Source organism: Artibeus jamaicensis, unplaced genomic scaffold (assembly GCF_021234435.1).
Source record: "Artibeus jamaicensis isolate MK-2021 breed Jamaican fruit bat unplaced genomic scaffold, CSHL_Jam_final contig_3174, whole genome shotgun sequence".
Lineage (NCBI taxonomy): Eukaryota > Metazoa > Chordata > Mammalia > Chiroptera > Phyllostomidae > Artibeus > Artibeus jamaicensis.
The window spans coordinates 3,434,118-3,455,955 of record NW_026521738.1 but is presented as its reverse complement, the minus strand read 5'-3'; the positions used below and the strand labels follow the sequence as shown (position 1 = coordinate 3,455,955).

The window sequence follows — 21,838 nt, the reverse complement described above, 5'->3', positions numbered from 1 at the left end:
GTTGTACAAACAATTCATTTAGTCAGATTCATAATAAAGGCCTGAGTGCTTTCCTGTGTGTAAAGAAAAAACTTGGCATTTGAGTGCAACAGTATTTCTGTTCAGTCTTTTTTTCATTCATTTCAGCTCTTTCAAAAACAAAGGGGGACAGAAAAGCCATCTTAACATATTTTATGTTTTGTCTTGAGGGTTTATTGGGAGGGAATGAAGGGAGGCATTGCAAAACTAATGGAAACAGCTATTAACTGTAGAACTATGACAGGTATTCCAGAAGAGGTGTCATAACTACACAGTAGTAAATAACTTGATACAGGGGCCAATTTGGGTCCCTACTACTAAAGCAACAAATACAGTTTCCCAGCATCATCTTGCAATAAGTTTCTATATTTGGAGGGGTGTCAAAAGCAACAACTTACTGGCAGAAGCTGAAGTCACAGTTTCAACAGCTTTGGAGGCATCTGTATCTTTTCTATTTAAAAGAAGAAAAATTTAGTTAATTTCAAGTTCTAAACCTTCTACAGATGCAAAGCTTAAATCTAAAAGTTTAAAATATTTGAACACTGTACCATTTAAGCTGGAATCAGTGATAAGACATTAAAAATGCAGTTGTAAAAACAAAATTTTTATTTCACATGCACATTCATTCTCACATATGAAATCATGGAATCACTTACTTTAAAGTAGATGCAGATGTCTTCTTTGAATCTGTCTTTTTCTTCACTTCTTTGTTCTATGAAAAAATATTTTGAAGAAAAATTTAGCTTCTTCCCCAGTTATAAAAATCTTTAGAAAATAGAGAAGAGCATAATACCAAAAAAAAAAAAAAACCAAAAAACTTCTTACCCTAAAGAATGCCTATTACCCTTTTCTATTTAGACATAAAAATATTTTCTTCAATCTGTGATCACACACGGCATAATTCTATAGTCTACCTTTTACCACTGATCTACATTTTCTTAACACTATCTTTTAGAAACATTATTTCAAATAGCACTATGATACCTAGGATGAAATCAGGCACATTCAGAGTGGTGTGGCTGTAGACGCTAGCACTATGACATTTCAGATGTCTGCTATCACACCGATCCAATCTACCCCTATCTTTTGCTTTGATTACTACAATAACCTTGTAATAGTATCTCTGCTTCTGTACTTGCCCTTTTACTCGCCTCCACTCTATTCTCAGTATAAATCTTGCCACGCTAAGACTCAAGGCCTTTCATCACCCTTAGAGAAAGTCAATACTTACAATGGCCAATAAGAGTCTATACCACACATTCTATCCACCCTCTAGCCCAAATCACCACACACCTCTCCTATATTTATTTACTTCCAACCCCAAGTATCCTTTATCCTCCTCGAACAAGCTACATAAGCGTGGATCTCAAAAGTCTTTTGCAGTTACTCTTTTTTCTGTCTGAAATGTTCTGAATCCAGAGAATGGCTTGTTCACTCATCTCTTTCAGGTGTTTGCTCTTTCATAACTGCCTTACTGAAAACTGTGCAGAGCCTCATTCCCCAATAAAAGCACTTCTATTTCCTTTTTCTGTTATTTTTATACTCTGCAGCACTTGCTAACACACATAATATGTGTAAATTTTTAGTTTCCTTGTGGTCTTTCTCTCCCTACCCCTTGAAGTGAAACTCAGTGACAACAGGGACTTTGTTTTACTATCTCCAGTGCCTAAAATTATGCCTGGCAATTAATGGACATTCAGTAAATATATGTTAAACTCATCTGAACTGCACAGTAACTGTCATATTATTTTCCATTTTTGGGCATCCTTGCTTTTCCTTTTGCACTATATAGAACTTTATGCCAAATGACCTCCCTCACACCCCAATGAGTTAGAAAATATTCATCCTCCTACCTCTTTCTTTATTCTACTAGTGATTATTTTCAATTAAAAAATATTGATAATATTGATTTCCTCTGTATAAATATAAAAATTCAGTCCTTACCCCTTGGCTACATACCAATTACTGATAATATATTTGAGACAAGTTATTTTTCTGTAATTTTTAGTAAATACTTTTTGCAATTTATTTTATAAAAATATAATTAGATTTTACTGTTTAAATGGTTTCACTGCACACTACCAATAATTTTACATAACTTCTCTATTTCCTATGTTCTTCATTTTTATAGTAAAATTTTAGGAAAGATATGTAACGTACTTTATGACCCCTTGCATGTCTCAGAATAATGTCCTAGCATGCAATTTTAGTATTTGACTTGATACAGCTATATTTAACTACAATGAATCAATCTTCGCACTCAACCTTGAAAATGTGTTGTTCTGCTACCTAGGGCTAGACTATTACTTTTTACAGTTATACTGTTTCTCCTGGGACTACTGCAGGTTGCCCCTCCATAACTACACAATTTAAAATCTTCACCAGTATTCAAGTCGTGTCCTCCTTTTCTAATTCCAGTTAAATGCACTTTGGATCTCCTAGATGTATCCATTATATCTTTCTTCTTCTTCATTTTACGATCTTAAACCTTGTACCATTTTTGCTGTGTATAATGTGCACTTTTTTGCCCAAATATTTGAGGGAAAAATAAGGATGGACATTATACATGGGTAGTGCCTGAAATACCTTGTATCTTTTCTTGTGTTCTGTAATTATTTGTTATATAAAATTTATTGTACAAGAATGCTCCAAAACAAATGCTAAAATTCCTTTATGATACAAAACACAAGTGCTAAATAAATAAATAAACAAATAAACAAATAAATAAATAAACAAAATATTTTTCCCCTGAAGGTTTGGGCCAAAAATGTGGGTGTGCAGTATACATGGGAGCACATTACACAAGGCAAAATATGGTAAATAGACTAACCTCCAAGAAGGTAAGAAGCACACCTGTTTCATTCACCACTGCATCATCTGCAAACACCACAATGCCTGACACTTTAACAGATGTTTAAAAATAGTTTTTGAATGCAAGTGAAATTAAACTCTCATCTGAATTCTGATTGTACCTTTTTGGTTTTACCTCCTTTGTTACTCATTATATTTTCCATAATGCTCAAACCAGTGTGTACTGCTTTCCAGCACTGTTTCTCATTTCCATGAAATCTTGGATCTTAGTTGACTGCTTGTTCTAAGCTTGATATAATGTCCCCATGAACCTTGCTGAATACACTAAATTGAAATTTAAAAAATCTTAGGGTTTTTGTTGGTTTTTTGCAGAGGACTGAGCCGCTGCACTATTTCACAGCTGAGATGGTTTGTTGAAAAACTTTATCGTTCTTTTTTCTAGATCCAGGGCCTCTGGTTCTTTAAGAAAAATTTTTGTAAGTATGCTTGCTTTCATCACATTATTGGTAGTAGCTCAAAAAAAAAAAGTTGAGAATCATTGTTAAGAACTGATGTCTAGCCCTGACTGGGGTGGCTCAGTGGGTTGGGCATCGCCCCACGAACTGCAAACTGAAAGGTTGCCAGTTTGATTCCTGGTCAAGGCACGTGCCTGGGTTACAGGTCAGGTCCCTGACTTGGGGGGTGGGTGGGTGGGTATGCACAACTGATCAATATTTCTCTCCCTTTCTCCCTCCCTTCCTCTCTCTTAAAAAAAATATAAATATAATCTAACAAAAAAAGCAAAACAAAAAACTGATGTCTAGGCTAGCTTATAATTAAAGAACAAGGTAAATGACTTCCTGTCAGAGTGTACAGACCATACTTTTATCCTCTGAGTTTAAATACGTGTATGCAGAAAATTTTTACCTTTTCTGTAACATTTCTTTACTGATTCCAAGAAGCAGCAAAATGGAGAGAATGTGTGAATCACTGCCAGAGTCAAATGCAGCCCTAACATGAAACATCAAATGTAGGCAGAAAAATTTTTTCTTGACTTTGACTACTTATTTCAAAATTATGATCTGGACCAAGAAAGCTATAGAATAGCCCCTTTTTCCTAGTGTAAGCTTCCAGCCTCTTTTGGACTTGCTGTAGCAGGAATACTTGATGTTGTCCTTTCTAGTAACAGGCTGTAAAGATTATCTCCATATACTTCCAACCTGAAGAATAACCAGAGTTGAACTGGAAATCCCCCTTCAGTCAATCCCTAAGCCTGATGTTCTATCACAACAAAGAATCTTAAAATAGTCTTCTAAAGCTCCTTCAACTCAACACCATCCAAATCATATCTCGTTGAAGAACATTAATGTTTTTGAAAGGTGGATGGTATGTTCTCTAGTCTTCAATGCTGACACTTTCCACTATGCATTTTTATGAATACCAAGACAGTAAATATGGTAGGGCTCTTAGACTTACATTACTACTCTACCAACCTCATCAAAAGGTCACCCCAAAACATTATTTTAATCTATATGAAACACTCTAATACCCTAAATGTATCCTTAGTCACCTATTTTCCCAGAACAAATTTTTCACAATTAATGAAGACTGACCTTTTTACTCAGTTCTCCAAATTTAATGGTCAGCCAGATCTTGCTCAAGAGTCACTGGTATAATCTGTTCTTCTTTTCTATTCTCAAGGTTACATTCTATTCTAAAAACTGTTCTATTACCACAATAGGATGAAGACTATAGTCATGATCTAGACTTGAGTGATCTTTTCACGTCTTCCCTTTAATCAATCAGCTAAGCTTTCTTTGCCTTTGGAGTCACTGCCCCACTAATTCTTTGTTCCAGATGAATCTTTCTATTCTATCCATTTCATTGTCATACTCTTACTCAAATAATATTTAAATGTCTATAGGATAAAATTTAAGTTCTTAAACTATGCATCCAATTCAATTCTTGCTTCCCCTTAACTTCCTCTGTAACTACAGGTGGTTATGTATCCCAGTTCTCATAAGGCAAATGTGGGTGAAAGTTCCTAATTCTTCCCAGAAAAAAGGGAAAAAAAAATCAAACTCCATTTAGCTCTTGATTTTATTCCTTTCGTTCTACAAGATAGAACTGATGCCAAATGGCAGAGCAACCATCTTATAAGTGAGGATGAAAAGTACATGCCAGAGATGATGGAACACATACACATAAACAAAAAGGCAGGGTTCCTAAAGACATGGAGCTGTGGTACAAGACATAAACAACCTATCTGTAGATTTTCTGTTATGGGTAAAAAACAAAAACAAAACAAAAAAACCCCTCTTATTTGTTCAACTCTAGTTGATAAAAAAAATTCCGAATGACAAAATTGGAAATGACTATGGTTACTATAGAATTCATTATTCAAATCAGGATAATCGAACTAAATAACTGGCAAGTAGCAGGTGTAAACTAGGATGATAGATTAATCTATTAAAAATGAGAAATAACTTCCGCCAAGACGGAGGCATAGGTGGAGACGTTGTGCTTTCTCTCACAACCAAGTGGGAGACAACATAATATTAGCAACAGAAAACACAGCCAGAACACAGAAAATTGAACTTTTCAGAAGTCTGATAACAACAAATTCTTCAGCCTGACCAGTAAGAGGGGCGAAGCCAGCACCTGGCAGAGCACGGTTGCCCAGGAAAACTCGGTCAGATGGACTCAGGCGCGGGGATCCCAGGTGTGGGGTTGCAACGGGCAGACCCAGTGAGCGACCGGCGTACCCAGCAAGGGTACAGGGCTGCAGGTTGACTGTGGTCCCGCATTCGTGCACAGATAGACCAGCGAGGGAGTGGGCAGTGAGACGGGGCCCCAGCAGGCCCCAGCAGCAAGAGGCAGCAGAGGGGGCCACCATTTCCCTGCTCTGACCCCACTCCCACATACAGCATCACAACTCAGCGACCTCAGCGGCCCTGCCCTGGTGAACACCTAAGGCTCCGCTCCTCATAATTAACAGGCACAAACAGACCAAAAATGGCTCAAGAAGACCTCAAAGCCCCAGAGCCCATAAATCTCAACGACAAAGAAATAGCCAAATTTTCAGATGCACAGTTCAAAACACTGGTGATCAGGATGCTCACAGAATTGGTTGATTTTAGTCACAAATTAGAGGAACATATGAAGGCTAAACTAATTGAAATGAAGGGAATTGCACAGGAAACCAATAGTGATGAAGAGGAAACTGGGCCTCAAATCAAGGGAGTAAACCAGAAGGAAGAAAATAATGGCCAAACAGGAAAATATGAACAAAAAAGAATTCAAAAAAATGAGAAGAGACTTAGGAACCTCCAGGACATCTTTAAACGCTCCAACATCCGAATTATAGGGGTACCAGAAGGGGAAAAGGAACAGCCACCAGTGGAAAACTTATTTGAACAAATAATAAAGGAGAATTTCCCCAATCTGGAAAAGGAAATAGACTTCCAGGAAATCCAGAAGCTCAGAGTCCCAAAGAAGTTGGACTCAAGAAGGAACACACCAAGGCACATCATCATTACATTAGCCAAGATGAAAATGAAGGAGAGAATCCTAGAAGCAGCAAGAGATAAGGGGACAGTCACTTACAAAGGAGTTCCCATCAGACTGTCAGCTGATTTCTCAAAAGAGACCTTACAGGCAAGAAAGGGCTGGAAAGAGGTATTTCAAGTCATAAAATCCAAAGATCTACAACCAAGATTACTCTATCCAGCAAAACTTTCATTTAGAATGGAAGGTCAGATATAGTGCTTCTCAGATAAGATCAAATTCAAGGAGTTCATCATCACCAAGCCCTTATTATATGAAATGTTAAAGGGACTTATCTAAGAAAAAGAAGATAAAAAAGATGAACAGTGAAAGGACAGCAAACTCACAGTTATTAACAAACACCTAAAACCAAAGCAAACTAAGAGGACAGCTAGATCAGAAGCGGAAACAGAAATGAAGATCTCATGGAGGGTTAACAACAGGGGAGTGGGAGGAGGAGAAGGGGGGAGAAGGTACAGAAAATAAGTAGCATAGATGGTAGGTAGAAAATAGATAGGGGGGCAAGAATAGTATGGGAAATACAGAACCTAAAGAACTTGAGACACATGGTCATAAACTAAAGGGGGGAATTGGGGCAGGGGGTGCAGGGTGGAGGGGAATGAAGGGGGGGAAGAGAACAACTGTAATGGCATAATCAATAAAATTTTAAAAAATAAAAAGAAAAAAACTAGAGGAGAAAAAAAAGAGAAATAAAAATCCTTTCTCTAAATACCAACTCAAATATATATGATATATACAAGTGAATATAAATATGAAGTAAACTCAACACCCCCTCCAAAATGTATAAGAACGTTATGGGAAAAAAGTAGACCACCACTAACTAAAATCTAAAAGATGAAAAGGTAGCCATGTTTTTGGACAGAAAGACAGTACAAATTCAATAAATATCAATTAAACTCCCAGTAAAATTTTTCAGAGAACTTAAGCTAATTCTAAAACATGTATGTAGTGAGAAGGTTCAGGATTAAAAATAAATAAATTTAAGAAAGAACAAAGAAAAAAATTCTACTAGAAAAATAGGCAAATATTATAAATTTTATAGTTTTAGCAATTGAAATCACATAGCAATGGCACAAAACTAAACAGACTGATGTAATAGAATAGTCCTGAAATACATCTGTGTATATAGGGTAACTTATAGACATAAAGACAGCTTTCAAATAAACAAAAAAAACAACAAAAAATTAGGCATAAGTGATGTTGGGCTATTTGGCTACACATTTTGGAAACAATATCGATTTCAATCACACATTATACCATATATTATAGATTTAAGAAGTAATGAAAGCATGTCTTTTGGTACAAAGATCTTCCAAAACAAGACAAAGAGAAAAAAAGCTGTAAGAGAAAAAAACCAATAAACTTGACTATGCGGAAATTAAAAACTTTATACATGTATACAATACAACCAACGGACTAGAAGAAAATGCTTCTACCATGAAATACAAAATGTGTACCTAGAATAATGAACACCTTCAGATGAAATTTTTTAAAAAGACAACCTTATAGGAAAATGGGAAAAAAAATACAACTCACTAAAACAGTAATAGAAATAGCTAATAATTAAAAGATGGTGAAGTTCAATACAATCGGGAAAATCCAAGATCAGATAGCATTTTTTACATATTGTATTTTAATGTAAAAAACATTAAGATACTACTGATAATACAGAAACACCAGTATATTCACAGATCATCACTGTAAATTATTATAGCTAGTTAATGGGCAATCTGGTATCTGATATACCTCTCACTGCATATTCTATAATCCAGGAAATTCCACTATAGATAGGCCCCAAAGAATACATACTTCACAACTGTATTTATATAAAGTCCAAAACAGGCACACTCAACTATGGTATAAGAAATCAGGTGAGAGGCTACTTCTTGGCAGAAAGAAGGGCTGTAAGGATGTGAAAGAAGTATGTATACAAAGGCCTTCTAGAATGTTGTAACCTAGATAGAGGTTTCTTTCATAGATATTTCCTAATTTTGTAAAGTATTTTCTCCTAGTCTAATGTCTGCCATTTAATATTGTGCATAAGCTATGCAGTCATGTACTGCCTAATGACCAAAGACAAACCACATAAATTACGGTGGTACCGTAAGAAGAATCCCCAAAGAAATTCACAAGAGAATGGTTTAGCAAAAGCTATTGTAGACTTCCGACAAGCTCCTTAAAAAGGTTTGAAAAGATGGACCCCAACAATGAAAAATTTTCATTAATAGAGAGGAATGTTCATGGTGCATTATCTGCCTACAGGAAAATCTATGATGAAAAAAAGAAACAACCAAGCAAACCACCATGGACATATTTCTGAAAAGAGTGTCAGGAAGGTCCTTCTGTAGGCAATCCAGAAGAAGCTAAGTATTTATTACAAAGCAGTCAATGTTCTAAAACATTTTAAAGTTTATAAAGTAAAAATGTTACAGTAAGCTAAAGTTGATTTATTATTGAACAAAAGTAGTTTCATAAATTTAGTGTAGCTTGAGTATACAGTATTTATAGTCTACAGTAGTGTACAATAATGTCCTAAGCCTTCATATTCACTCACCCTGAGCAACTTCCAGTCCTAGAAGCTTCATTTTATAGTAAGTGCCCTATATAGATGCACCATTTTCTTTCACACTGTATTTTTACTGTGCCTTTTCTATGTTTAGATATGTTTAAATACACAAATATTTACCATTGTGTTATAATTGCTGGCAGTACTCAATATAACATGCTGTACAGATTTATAGCCCAGAAGTAATAGGCTATTACCATACAGCCTAGGTGTGTAGCAGGCTGTGTCATTTTGTGTAAGTGTACTCTGTAATGTTCCTATAATGACAAAATCACCTGATACATTTCTCAGAAGATATCCCCACTGTTTGGCAAAACATGACTGTATATGTACATATAAATAAGTTAATTTCAATGTATTTCAATCTATACACATATAATCTGTTGTGTAAATGTTTGATGCATTTTTCTGTACATGCCACACCTAAGCAAAAAAACTTTAATAAACAACAATGATGAACAGATCTAAATCCAGTTTACCTGTGTTTTTTTCTTTCCTGGAACACACACTTTCACATTTTTCCCTTTTACTAAAAGAGGTGTTGTTTCAATGTACTTCATAACTGCATTTACTGCCTCCTTAAATTCCATTTTCAAGTAAGCCTAAAACAAAATGTATTATTATTAAAAAAAATCTAGCTAAAATTCTCTGCATGACTCATACTACTTTGTAAAACAAAGAACTATGAAATTACCTCAAGTCCTGATTGTACCTCTCTTTTGGTTTTGACCTTTAGGATATAATTTGATCTTTAGGATGTTTTCACACATGAAATGGACCTTTAATCTCATACAATTTCTATACTATTATCAAGAGGGAAATAGGAATGCATGGCAGCCTCACGGAACAATAAGTAACAGGAAGGCAGGACTCAATGGACAATCAGTGATAAGGGAGGATCCGATCTAGCTGCTGTAAGTCTGACATTTTTAGGGTTTTCCACAACAAAATAATATCTACTATATTCCCTCATCTTACCTCAAAACCTTATGCTCTGCTTAGTCTGGGGCTATTCATAGTTTTGATAAATTTTACTTATTTTGAGTTACAGGAATACAGCCCACACATAAAAATTACCATACTAACAAAATCACTTGTTTGAGTATAAGCTTATTGGTATACTAAAGTAATAGTTGGCAAATCAAGTCCCACCACCTGTTTTTAAAAATATTTTTTTAAATACAGCCATGCTCATTCATTTATGTATTACCTATGGCTGCATTTGCACTACAATGGCAGAGGTGAGCAGTTGCAATCCTATGGCATGCAAAGCCTAAACCTTTACTATCTGCCAAACCCTGTACTACAGGATATAAAACAGTATTTTAGAACTTGTTCATTTGAGTCCAATATTTATATAATTCTCAATTAACAGTTTATGCATGTATGTAGTAAAAGTAACTAAAAGATCTAACAATGGTCTTCATAAAGCAATAACTATGTATATGTATTTTCAGAACAGACTAAATGACTCACCTCCTTTCTATATGGAACAATCAGGACATCATTAACTTTTCCAAATGGTTGAAATATTTTTATAATATCTTCTTCAGTATAGCCATCCTCTGGCAATTCAGATATAAGAAGAACTGAACCATAATACAAAGGCTGGTCTTTCCGAAGCTATTTTTGGGATGAAATAAAATAATAAATAAACAAAATTAATGCACAAAGACATTAATAAAAATTCTTAATATAAATTCTTCAACCATAAACCTTAGTCCTTTAAACAGTCTTTTCTAACTATTTTACCACAATTAAAAAAAATTTTAAGAGGTAAAGAAAAGTGGTTAAGATGTCTTATATTTTACCACTCATGAACCCATCACTGGTAATGAGTTTATAGGTAACCAATCACAGATGCTCTTTTCTGTTTAGAGGCAATATATAGCATACAAGACCTATGGAATGGTCTCAAAACTATGAATATTTTTCTATATGAATCTGCATGGTCCACCACTAATAAAGCTGAAATTACAGCTATGTTCGCTGTTTTCTAACAATTGAAAATATCTTAATAGCTATAATATTTTAAAAGGCTCATATATAATACATACAATTTGAATAAATTTTTATCAAATTTACCACCTGTGGTACAAAAACCAACTTAAAAAGAAAATTTAAAAACTCCCACTGCCACCACCTAGAAAACTTGAAACAAACAAACAAATAAAAGTTAGACTAGCCCTGGCTGGTGCAGCTCAGTGGATTGAGCTCAGGCCTGCGAATCAGAGGATCACGGTTCGATTCCCAGTCAGGGCACATGCCTGGGTTGCAGGCCAGTTCCCAGCAGGAGACGCACTAGAAGCAACCATACATTGATATTCTCTCCTCCTCTCCTTCCCTTCTCCTCTAAAGATAAATAAATAAAATCTTAAAAAAAAAAAAAGTTAGACTAATTTAGCTTTTTCAAAATTTCCAACCTTTCTTCCCAATGCTCTTCAAAATAATATAATTACAGTTTGATAATTTCAAGTTTATCTCTCCAAATATAAGGTCTTTGGGTTAGCAAACTGTAGTTGTTTAAAGTACTCAGAAAGTGTTAAAAATAATGTGTACCTAATTACTTAAAGGCTTTTTTCTAATAAAAAGATTTTATTCTTTTTAGAGAGAGGGGAAGGGAGGGAGAGAGGGAGAGAAACTACATTGTGTGGTTGCCTCTCATTTACCACACAATGGTGTGGTCTCATTTACTACTGAGGACCTGGCCTGCAACCCAGACATGTACCCTGACTGGGAATCAAACCAGCGGTGATCCTTTGGTTCACAGGCTGGCACTTAATCCACTGAGCCAAACCAGCCAGGGCAAAACTTTTTAATATTACAACAAACATTTAATAATCTCACCTATTAGGAGTTATTCTGATAATCTCAAGATGTTTTGTATATTATTTACTATAATATCAATTTAATTAACAATAAAACAAAACCTCAGTATCGTAACTAGCAGGTTAAAAGTCACAAAACACACACACAAAAAACAGTACTCCGAAAAGAGACTATTCTACACTCAACAACAAAGTATTTGACTTCGAATCGTTCTGCAAAATGTATAAAACAGGTTGAAATGATCTATTCTCAGTAGATATGAACTCTTATAGCTTACTAACAAAGATTACAAAAATTCATTAATGTTACTGGTGATTACATTCACTTTCCCCAAACAGCAAAATCTCATCATGATCTGATTATATGACTAATCAAAAACAGCAAACCACCAAAATGTCATTTTTGACAGATCAAATGCCAAACCGCTAGGATTTATAAACAACAAAATTTTGAATTATAGCATTTTTATTATATTCATAAGAAAAAAACAATAAAATATTCCATACCAACAGAATTTAACAAATCATGATTTCAAACTTTTGGAAAAAAAAAAAAGTTCAGATGATTTTCTCTTTGTCATGATAGCAAATGTATGCACGGAACTAATTTAACAAATTAAAGAACTACTGACCTTACGCTGGAGAGAAACAGCTTTATCAGACACCTGTTTACATTCTGATAAGGTGCCATCTTCAAGATTCTTTGATTTGTAGCGAGTAGAACAGCCTCCTAAACTTGAATCATTCTTTGTAGATTTAACTGATGGCTTTGATCCACTGCCAGTTTTAGGCTTTTGTGCTGGTGACTGTCCTGCTTCAACTGCTTCAAAATGCTTCTGTTTATTGAATTCTGACACATGTCCAGGTTGTTGTGCTACATCTTCTAATGCTCTTTTTCTATCTAGTGAAAAGGATGTGAGTACTACTTTAATTGAAAAGAACTTAAGGTAGAAACCATCTCATCACATTATTTGTTTTTCTTTTACCCTCACCAGAGGACATTTTTTCAATGCCTTTTAGAGGCAGAAAGGGAGAGCAGAAAGGAAAGGAGGACAGATGTGTCTGATCCCCATTCTGAGCATACCCAGATGGGGATCAAATGCACCTGGATTGGGATCAAAGCCGCAACCTACGTTATGTGCCCTGACTGGGAATCAAACCTGCAACCTTTAGTCTATGGGCAATACTCCAACCAAATGAACAGTGCTGGCCAGGGCTCGTTATATTAAAATCATCATCATCATCATCATCACCACCACCACTACCATCATCCTCAACTGCCCAAATATTTATCACATAGAGCCACTGTTAGGCCAAATAGGAAGTATATATACACAACAAATTCTTAATCTTTACTTCTTCACTCAAAAGACTTTTACATGAAATTCCATTATTCAGAGAGCTTCCCTTATACCAGTGGTCTCCAAATCTTGGTTTCTGTATTCCTCTACACTTTTAAAACTTGAGGACCCCAAAAAGTTTTTGTGTTATATTTATCAGTATTTATTATGTTAAGAAGCAAAAACAGTATTTTAAAAATATTTATTGACTTAATAATAATAAACTCCTGTGCTGACAAAGATAACATGTTTTTATGAAAAACCTGAATTCCCGAAAAAAATTAGATAAGCAGCACTGTTGTACACTTCTCCAAACACTTTAATGTTGGGCTTAAGAGAGGATACCTAAATTCTTGTATCTGCTTATGCATGCATTCTGCTGGATACATTTTCTGGTTGAAATATATAAAGAAAATCCAGCTTCACATAGACATGTAGTTATAATAGGGAAGACCTCTCAGACCTCTAAAAAGATCCCCAAGAATATATACAATATATAATAGAGCTATTTCTAGAAAGGTCACAACCAATTAACATCCAAGCTGAAAATATAAATAATTTCAAAAAGCTTTAAAGTAATCCATGGAAGTCTATAATCAATTATTATAGACTAAGGCCAACTAGGATGTCTACATCCTTGATTTTTAAAATTAATGTTGGATGGATATATACAGTCCTGCACATTTCTTCTAATAGTTAATAAAGGGAAGGAAAATATACTAGGTTGGGATATAGATCACATTTCATACAGCAATTCTAGTATTTAATAAAATAGAATATTTTGTTTCTTAAAAAGTTTAAAAAGAGCTGAGGTGAATAGCTCAACTGTCAACTTTTGTTAAATCTTGACAGTAGTAGAGAAGTCACCATTTCAAGCTTATTAAAAATATACAAGTATAAAAACTCAAACAAAAAAATCTTTAAAAATTTAGTCAAAATAAGCAGATTTATTCATGATCACAAGTGTACCTGATGATTTCACTGATCTCCTCGATATCCTTTCAGGGCTAACTGATCGATAGCTTTTTGGGCTATCTCTAAATGGAATTCTCTTTCGATATGGTGAACGAGACCTGGATCTATATCTGGGAATGAAACGATGGCAAATTCTTGGACTTCGACTTCTTGGTCTATACATATAACGTGTTGGGCTTCGAGATCGATGGAATCTGTGACTTGAACTCGATCTCCTAGAATGTCTAGGACTGGGGGAATGAGAACGTCTTCTTGGAGTTTCATTTTCTTTTCTATTGCCTTCATTTCTACAAAATACAAAAAAGACACACAAGATTCAGCAATTTAGTGTAAATTTAAGCTATTTAAATGACAGAAGTACCTTCTTAAAAACAGACTATTAATAATACCAAACTCTGAAACTATGTATTAATTAAAAATAAAACTTTGTTATGATGAAATTCAGCCTTGAGAGAAATAAGAAATTAGAACAGATGACCAGCCCTCTTAACTGCTTGGATCTCTCTGTTTTTCTAATTTACAGAAGAATATCATCATCAATTTCCTGGTTTTTTCCTGTGCCACTATTACATCCAAATATGTTTTTAAAGTATTAAGCCATATAGAGAATTTATGAAATAATTTACCATATTTTGCTGTGTATAACGCACTCCTGTGTATAATGTACACCCACGTTTTGGGCACAAACTTTCAGGGGAAAAAATATTTCATTCATTTTTTAATTCAATTATTTATTCATTCATTCATTTATTTATATTTAAAAACAAAACCAATTATCATATTCCAGGGTATTATTTTACATACAGATATAGTTACTGCTTTCTAGAGTTACATTTTTAACACATGAACTTGGACAAAAGCATTAAAAACATTTTTATAGATGCAGAATTAGTACTACCCATGTATAATGCATATCCTTATTTTTCCCTCAAAAATTTAGGCAAAAAAAACGCACATTATACATGGCAAAATGCAGTATATAAAAAATGTTTTCAACATTTTTTTCCTAAAAGAGTGCCATCTACAAATATTTCTTTGACCTGCTGTACTTGTATACATGCATATTGAATAGGGACCCCCCCCCCAAGGAATACAAAGCTTAATAAAACTATTTCCAGGACTGGGTGGTGTGGCCCAGTTAGTTGGAGCACTGTCCCTTATACTAGGAGGTTGGGGGTTCAATTACTGTTCAAGGCACATGCCTGAGTTGCAGGTCCAATCCCCAGTCAGGGTGCATATGGGAGGTAGCCAATCGATGTTTCTCACATTGATGCTTCTCTCTCTTTAAAATCAATAAACATAAAAAAAACCCATTCCTAGGCTTCAAAGCATGTATAATCTAAGGCTTCACAAATATAAAATAATAAAAAAGTATAAAGTATTCTGAGAACAGACTAAACAAGTAGATGTTCAGAGAAGAACTATAATATTTAATCTAGAATAACTAGAGAAAGATTTGTGGAGGTTTTCATTTGCCTGCTGTTTAAACGTAAAAAGAGTCAAAATAGGACTCAATTTTTAAAAAAATGTCTTTTTTTAAAAAAAAGTACTTGCTTACTTTTAAAAAGAAAATTGAGTTACGATGCTAAAAAAAATAATTACCTTCTTGATGGGAGGATCTCAGGATTCCAATCAGGGTATCTATTTTGAAAATAAACAATATTAATTAACAGTTAAAACAAGACTGTAAGGGCCAATTGATCTTTCCCTGAAATATATCTGTTTACATAAAAAACAAAACCTGTTTACATAGTAATTTACTTTAATACAAAAATTTTCTTGGAAATAAAATATTTTGATTATCTCATTCAGTGAATTTTCAACCAGTGTGCCATGCAAGAAGATTTAAAACATTCAATACCTGACTAGTCAGAGGCACTGACCTCTTTTCCCTTAAACTCTCAAATTAAAAAATGGCAACAGCCAACACCTAATTTTTTGTCAGATCAGCAAAAATATACTTTTTGGTATGTCACTGAATTTTAGTAATTAGTTTATGTGTGCCATGAGATGAAAAAGGGTGAAAATTGCTGGTCTAACTCAATAAAGTATTACACTAGTAGTCATTTCAGGAAAAAGAAACAGATTCCCCATACTTGAAAGACTTCAAAAATTTTTAAGCAAAACAGAGTACACATCAAAAGTAAATTAGAGGTACAAGATATAAGCTCAGGTAGGGGTTAAAAAGGGAAGATATTTCCCATATTTTGCAGAACTCCAGGGGATACTACTCTACAGAATATGACATACATGAATGGTGCCCCTTACAATGTACCAAGTGGTCCTCAGAAAGATATAACTGGTGGAAGGAATCAGGAGAGAATTCACAGAAAATGTTGCTTTTCAGGTAGCCCTTAAAAAGGTCTAAGAACAGGCATGAATCAGGCAACACAGAAAAAAAGGAGTGGAAGCAAAACATGTGTTCTATTCTGGAAACCACTCTGGCTGAAGCATGAAAATGATGAAAAGGAATTATGAGGGGAAAACCTGGAAAGGTATCTCAGAGATAAATTGTGAAGGTCCTTGAAATCAGTCAGATAAAGAGGTTACACGTAAATAAAAGGCAATGGGAGGCAAATACATTTCTGAAGAGAACATAGGGATATTTTCAGAATAATCAGAAATTAGGGGAAAAGATGAGGGTTGAGATATTTAGAAATCAGGCCTGTGGAAGCCATAACTACAGTACTAAAAGTGAAAGACTAACACAAAGCGGCAGTCTGTGGAAAAAAAGAGGGCTGAGGACAGACTCTGAGGCGAAACAACACTTAAGAGTACAACAGACAGAGATAACCCAAAGAAAGAGATTTAAGGATAATCACAGAAAAGAAAGGAGGAACAGTAACATTGTAGAAGCCTAAGAAAAAGACATGTTACCCTTAACCTTTCTAGAGAATCTGGACTCTAATTGTAAATGATTATTAAACCATTAGAAACTACCAATACTCAAGAATTTTAGTAACCAAGAAGAGAGCCAGGCTGAAAGTGGAAGCAGAAGACTTTCAGCAGTCACCTGGCAGGAAAATAAAGTTAGGTAAAAAACTTAATAAACATAAAGTTGTTTTTATTTATTGCTCTTTGTCTCAGACATTGTTAGCAGTTTAACTTGACAGCAATTCTCAACACCTTTTCCCTTTGCCTGCCTTTACTATAAAGGCTAACAAAACTAAGTTATTTGTTTTCCCAGCCTCCTTAAAAGATAGATAGCCAGTGATAATTTTAACCAATGAGACATACGTACAAAACTACCGTCAGACTTTTGAGAAAACTTTTGCTGCCTTCTTGCTTTGAGTGACAAATTATGAAGACAGAAAAAAAAGTTAACTTAAATCCAATGTGTCCATCACCTAGCATCAACAATTATCAAAATATGGATAATTCTATTTCATCTACTCCTATACTTTTTCAAACTTTCATTACTCTGTACCATGTGAGAAGACCAATTTCTAATTTTATGATATAGTGCTTTAATATAACACCTTTGGAATCAAATAAAGCTGGATCTAAGTGTAAGTCCTGCCATTTAATGATTGTGTATTTGAAAGCCAGTTACTTAACATGAGTAAGTCTTGCTTTCTTATATGTACAATGCTCAAAATATAGCTGGTTGTCAACACATGCAAGTTATTGAATTCCTAGACTTTCACAGTTTATGTTTTCACAAGAACTTGAGGACTATTATTCGAGAGTTGGTAATAATGTTCATCCTTCACTAGGCTGACAGCCAGAATGCAAGTTCTTGTCTCTGTTGCCCAGAGCAGAAAGATAACACATATATACTATTCTGTGGGCTTGGGCTGTCTATATATTGCCTAACTAGTTTTAAATGTGTTTCAGAAGCATGATACTCCTTACATATGCTACACAATACAATGGCTAAGAACAAGGTCTGAAGCAAATGACATCTGGAACCCAATATGATGCAACAAGTATACACATCACCTATAAAATCATGACAAAAATGTTCAACCTGAATCAGAAACAAATTGTACAGAATGTGATATATTGTGCAAAACAATTTTCTTGGATGTTTCAAAATAAGTCAACATCATGAAAAAATGTCCTCAAAAATAAAGGCCACAGGGTGGACCATTCTCAATTAAGAGACTGGAATCCATGAATCTTGATTGAATCCTGGATTAGGAATGATGCTACGGGGGTAGGCCGGAAACTATAAAAGGCATTTGGGAAACAGGTGGAAGACATGTTGAATTGAGGAGTGAATTATCATAATGTTTGCAATTTATTTTCAAATAGTTCAAAAAATATATAAAGATATAAAATAGATGTAGCAAATATTAATAATTGGTGAATAAAGATAAAGAATATATGCTTATTATCCTTTCAATTTTTTTTTGCGGCTTAGAAAATTTTCAGAATAAAATGTTCGGGGCGGGGGGAGCAAAAATTCCTTGCACTAGCTATGCCCGTTATTTGTTGTGATATGAAATTTGCCTCTCTGTGCCTCAGTTTCCTCACTGGTAAAATCATAAATAATCATTATACATATATCACATATCACTGCTTTGTAGAATTATATAAAATACTTAGAATAATGCCCAGCATTCGATAAACATATAGCTATTATTTATTATTTTTAATATTAAAACTCTGATATTCTGTATCTTTTTTCAAGTTAACCAACAACTCTCGTGTCCAGAAAGATCCAAGAAAGACAAAGAGAATTTAGCCTTAAGAAAAGAAATAAGAACCCAAACACACATTAGTAGAAGAAAGACGAAACAAATTAAGGTATAAAAACAAAATGGAACACAAGGCAGCTTAAAAAAACAAAGAATAGCCCTGGCTGATGAAGTTCAGTGGATTGAGTGTGGGCCTGCGAACCAAAGGATGGCAGTTCAATTCCCAGTCAGGGCACATGCCTGGGTTGCAGTCCAGTTTCTGGCAGGGGATGCACAAAAAGCAACCACCATACATTGATATTTCTCTCCTTCCCTTCCCCTCTAAAGATAAATAAATAAAACCTAAAAAAAAAAAAAAAAAAAAGAAAAAAGCATAATTTAAAAAACCCCAAAGAATAGAGAGTACCATATATTATTTGGCCATGGAAGGATCCCAAGCACCTAATCAAATCTAGTTTATCTGTTAATCATTATTGCTTATTTTTATTTTTTGAAATGGAGAGAAAGCCAGGAAGGAATTATTCAAAATCATACAACCTGAAAAGGTAAAAATATAGGATAGATTTGCCATTAAAGTGACAAGCGCTGAAAGCACAAGCTTAAAAAAATGTGCATTAAAAAAAAAAAGATTATTTACAGAAAAGGCTTTAACAGAAGGTATCCATTTCATTTGCTCTAGTAAGTTAATGACAGTACATATAACTAGAATCCTCTTACTAGCATTAATGCCTACTTATAACTCACTCCTACCTAAATCCGTGAGTAAATAACTAATTTCTACCCCCTAAATCTTTTACCTTTATAAAAATCAGACACTCCATAGGGTATCTTCAGGAAAATTTGTGGCTTAAGAGATTTTCTATTTACAGTGGCTGTAGGCCTATCCAGTACAGGTAACAATTTTCTCTACATGATAATCTATGTTTCTCTGTACAGAATCTATACAAGAAAGCAAGTCCAATCTCTATTCTTAGTCTACATGAATATCACACACAACTCCAGGAAGAGCCACATGACAACAACTGAGGTAGAATATCCTATTCCCACAACCATTTAAATTGGTTTAGAGATGACAACTAACCCCAAAAGAGTACAACCAAGGGTTTCTGCAGCAGTTATGAGGAAAGAGGTACTTACTTCTTTTTAACTCCTGAAATGGCTAGCTAATACAGATCACTTAAGTCCAGAACTATGGGGATCATTTTGCTCTGTAGAGAAAAGTGTGCCTGAAAAGTGTGCCAAAGCAAGAGAACCAAAAACCCGAAATATTTCTCACACTGCGATTTCTGTTGAGCATCCAATTCAGCTGCTCTGAAACTATAACCATTCTTTAAGCTTCTCTGTTAAATAAGCTAATACATTCTCTTACCTTAAGAACTAGAGTTAGGTTTATCACATAATACTAGAGCCCTAAATAATCTAAAAAAAAATTGGTGATATTTTCATAAAGAACAAAATAAAGCCTTAGCTGGGTAGATCAGTTGGTTAAAGCACTGGCCAATACCTAAAGCTGTAGGTTCAATCCCTGGTCAAGACACATAAAAGAATCAACCACTGAATGAATAAATTAAGTGGAAAAACAAATTGTTTCTCTCCCCATTACCTCCTCTTCTCTAAAAATAAAAAAGAAAAGAAAAGAAAAGAAAAAGAACAAAAACCAAAACAGCTGCCACAGATCCATTTGCCCAAGAACATGGTATTGTAAGTCTACTGACCAGGAACTTGTTATTTACTTATCAGCATGTTTAAAATGATGCTAGGGGAAACACAACTTAATTTTGTGTTACTCCAAGGGACAAAAGAGAATACTGTTAAAATCATGCTTTTCACCTATTTCATAGGTACCCTGTGTTAAAGTAAAAGGTGCAAGAATTAAAGAACCAATGTGAGAAACCAGCATGTCTAGCTTATATATCTACTACATAAAGCTTATTCTGAAAAACAGGTTCTAAGCCAAAGGACAGCTTTAGACCTGAAATTAAACACTGATGTCTGGATCAGGTAGTTTTTAGTTATGTATCATCTTCTTTTTTTTTTTTTTTGGGGGGGGTGGGGAAATAGGAGAAGGGAAGACTCTCTACTGTAAAACAGATTAACCATCCCAAGGAACACAAACCAGCAAGAAATAAACCAATGATTTTTTAAAAAATCTATCTGAAATTAAATTAGGAAGAAGTGAGAAGAAATTATCACATTTCTTTCCTTTTGGAAAAAAATTAAATATACTTTTATGAAATGCATACTTTAAATAGGCAATAGTTTTCTAGAAATATTTTTCTTCAAAGTACCACATAGAAGATATTGAACATTCATATCTGAGTATTAGCTATTTTATAAATTTGCTACGTATAAAAAAGAAAAAGTTGTTCTTACTGTTGACGTAACTGTCGGCAGCTTTCAATATGAGTAGATGTATTTTGATGCTGAATCCAATCCTATTGTAAAAGGAGAAAAGTGATGAAATTAGAATAGTTCTCATGCTGAATTATGAAATTAGGCTTTTTAAGTTGACGTTTCCCCCAAATTAAACAAAGCCAGTTAACAGATAGCATTTGGTTACTCAATAAAATCTTTTACAAACAAAAATAAAGGCCTCCAAATAAAGGCACTTAATACCACACCTCATTAATGCCACTTCAAATCATTTTAGTATAAAAACCATACTAGAAAATCATACCTTTGTATACTCATTTTGAAATCAATATATATTTAAACTTGGAGAAAACCATGGATGAGAAATAACTCATCTCATATAAAAATAACACACCAGAGAACACCAAAAACTCTATAAATATAATGGTATTTCAAATGGCATCTTCAAAATTTAGGATTTCAATGACTTTTACCTCTAAAATTCAAGCTAATAACATTAACAATAAAAAAATCCTACCTCATAGGCCAGTGCCATTCCAAACTATATTGGCAAAGGATAAGATTAGTAAAATATGAAAAGCTGTTGACAAAATCTAATTCATTTTTAAGATTTAAGGGAAAGTAACACCGTTTCAAAGACACAACATCCCTTCATATAGAGCTTTACAATAAACAAAATGCTTTCTTATCCATTACTTTATTTACAAATCTGTGCTAAAATTACACTCTGTACCCATA

The 21,838-nt window shown here is 34.2% G+C and overlaps 1 protein-coding gene across 1 annotated transcript in view; it reads right to left on the bottom strand.

Moving 5' to 3' along the window:
• ZNF638 (zinc finger protein 638) overlaps positions 1–21,838 on the bottom strand; it is an 81,102-nt gene that overhangs the window by 35,477 nt on the left and 23,787 nt on the right. The window contains exons 3-10 of the mRNA XM_037127228.2: positions 21,101–21,162; positions 15,687–15,725; positions 14,079–14,371; positions 12,402–12,670; positions 10,418–10,564; positions 9,421–9,543; positions 675–730; positions 417–469 (exon numbers count right to left, since the gene is read on the bottom strand). Of these exons, the coding sequence (XP_036983123.2) occupies positions 417–469; positions 675–730; positions 9,421–9,543; positions 10,418–10,564; positions 12,402–12,670; positions 14,079–14,371; positions 15,687–15,725; positions 21,101–21,162 (1,042 nt within the window). The remainder of the gene's footprint in view (positions 1–416; positions 470–674; positions 731–9,420; positions 9,544–10,417; positions 10,565–12,401; positions 12,671–14,078; positions 14,372–15,686; positions 15,726–21,100; positions 21,163–21,838) is intronic.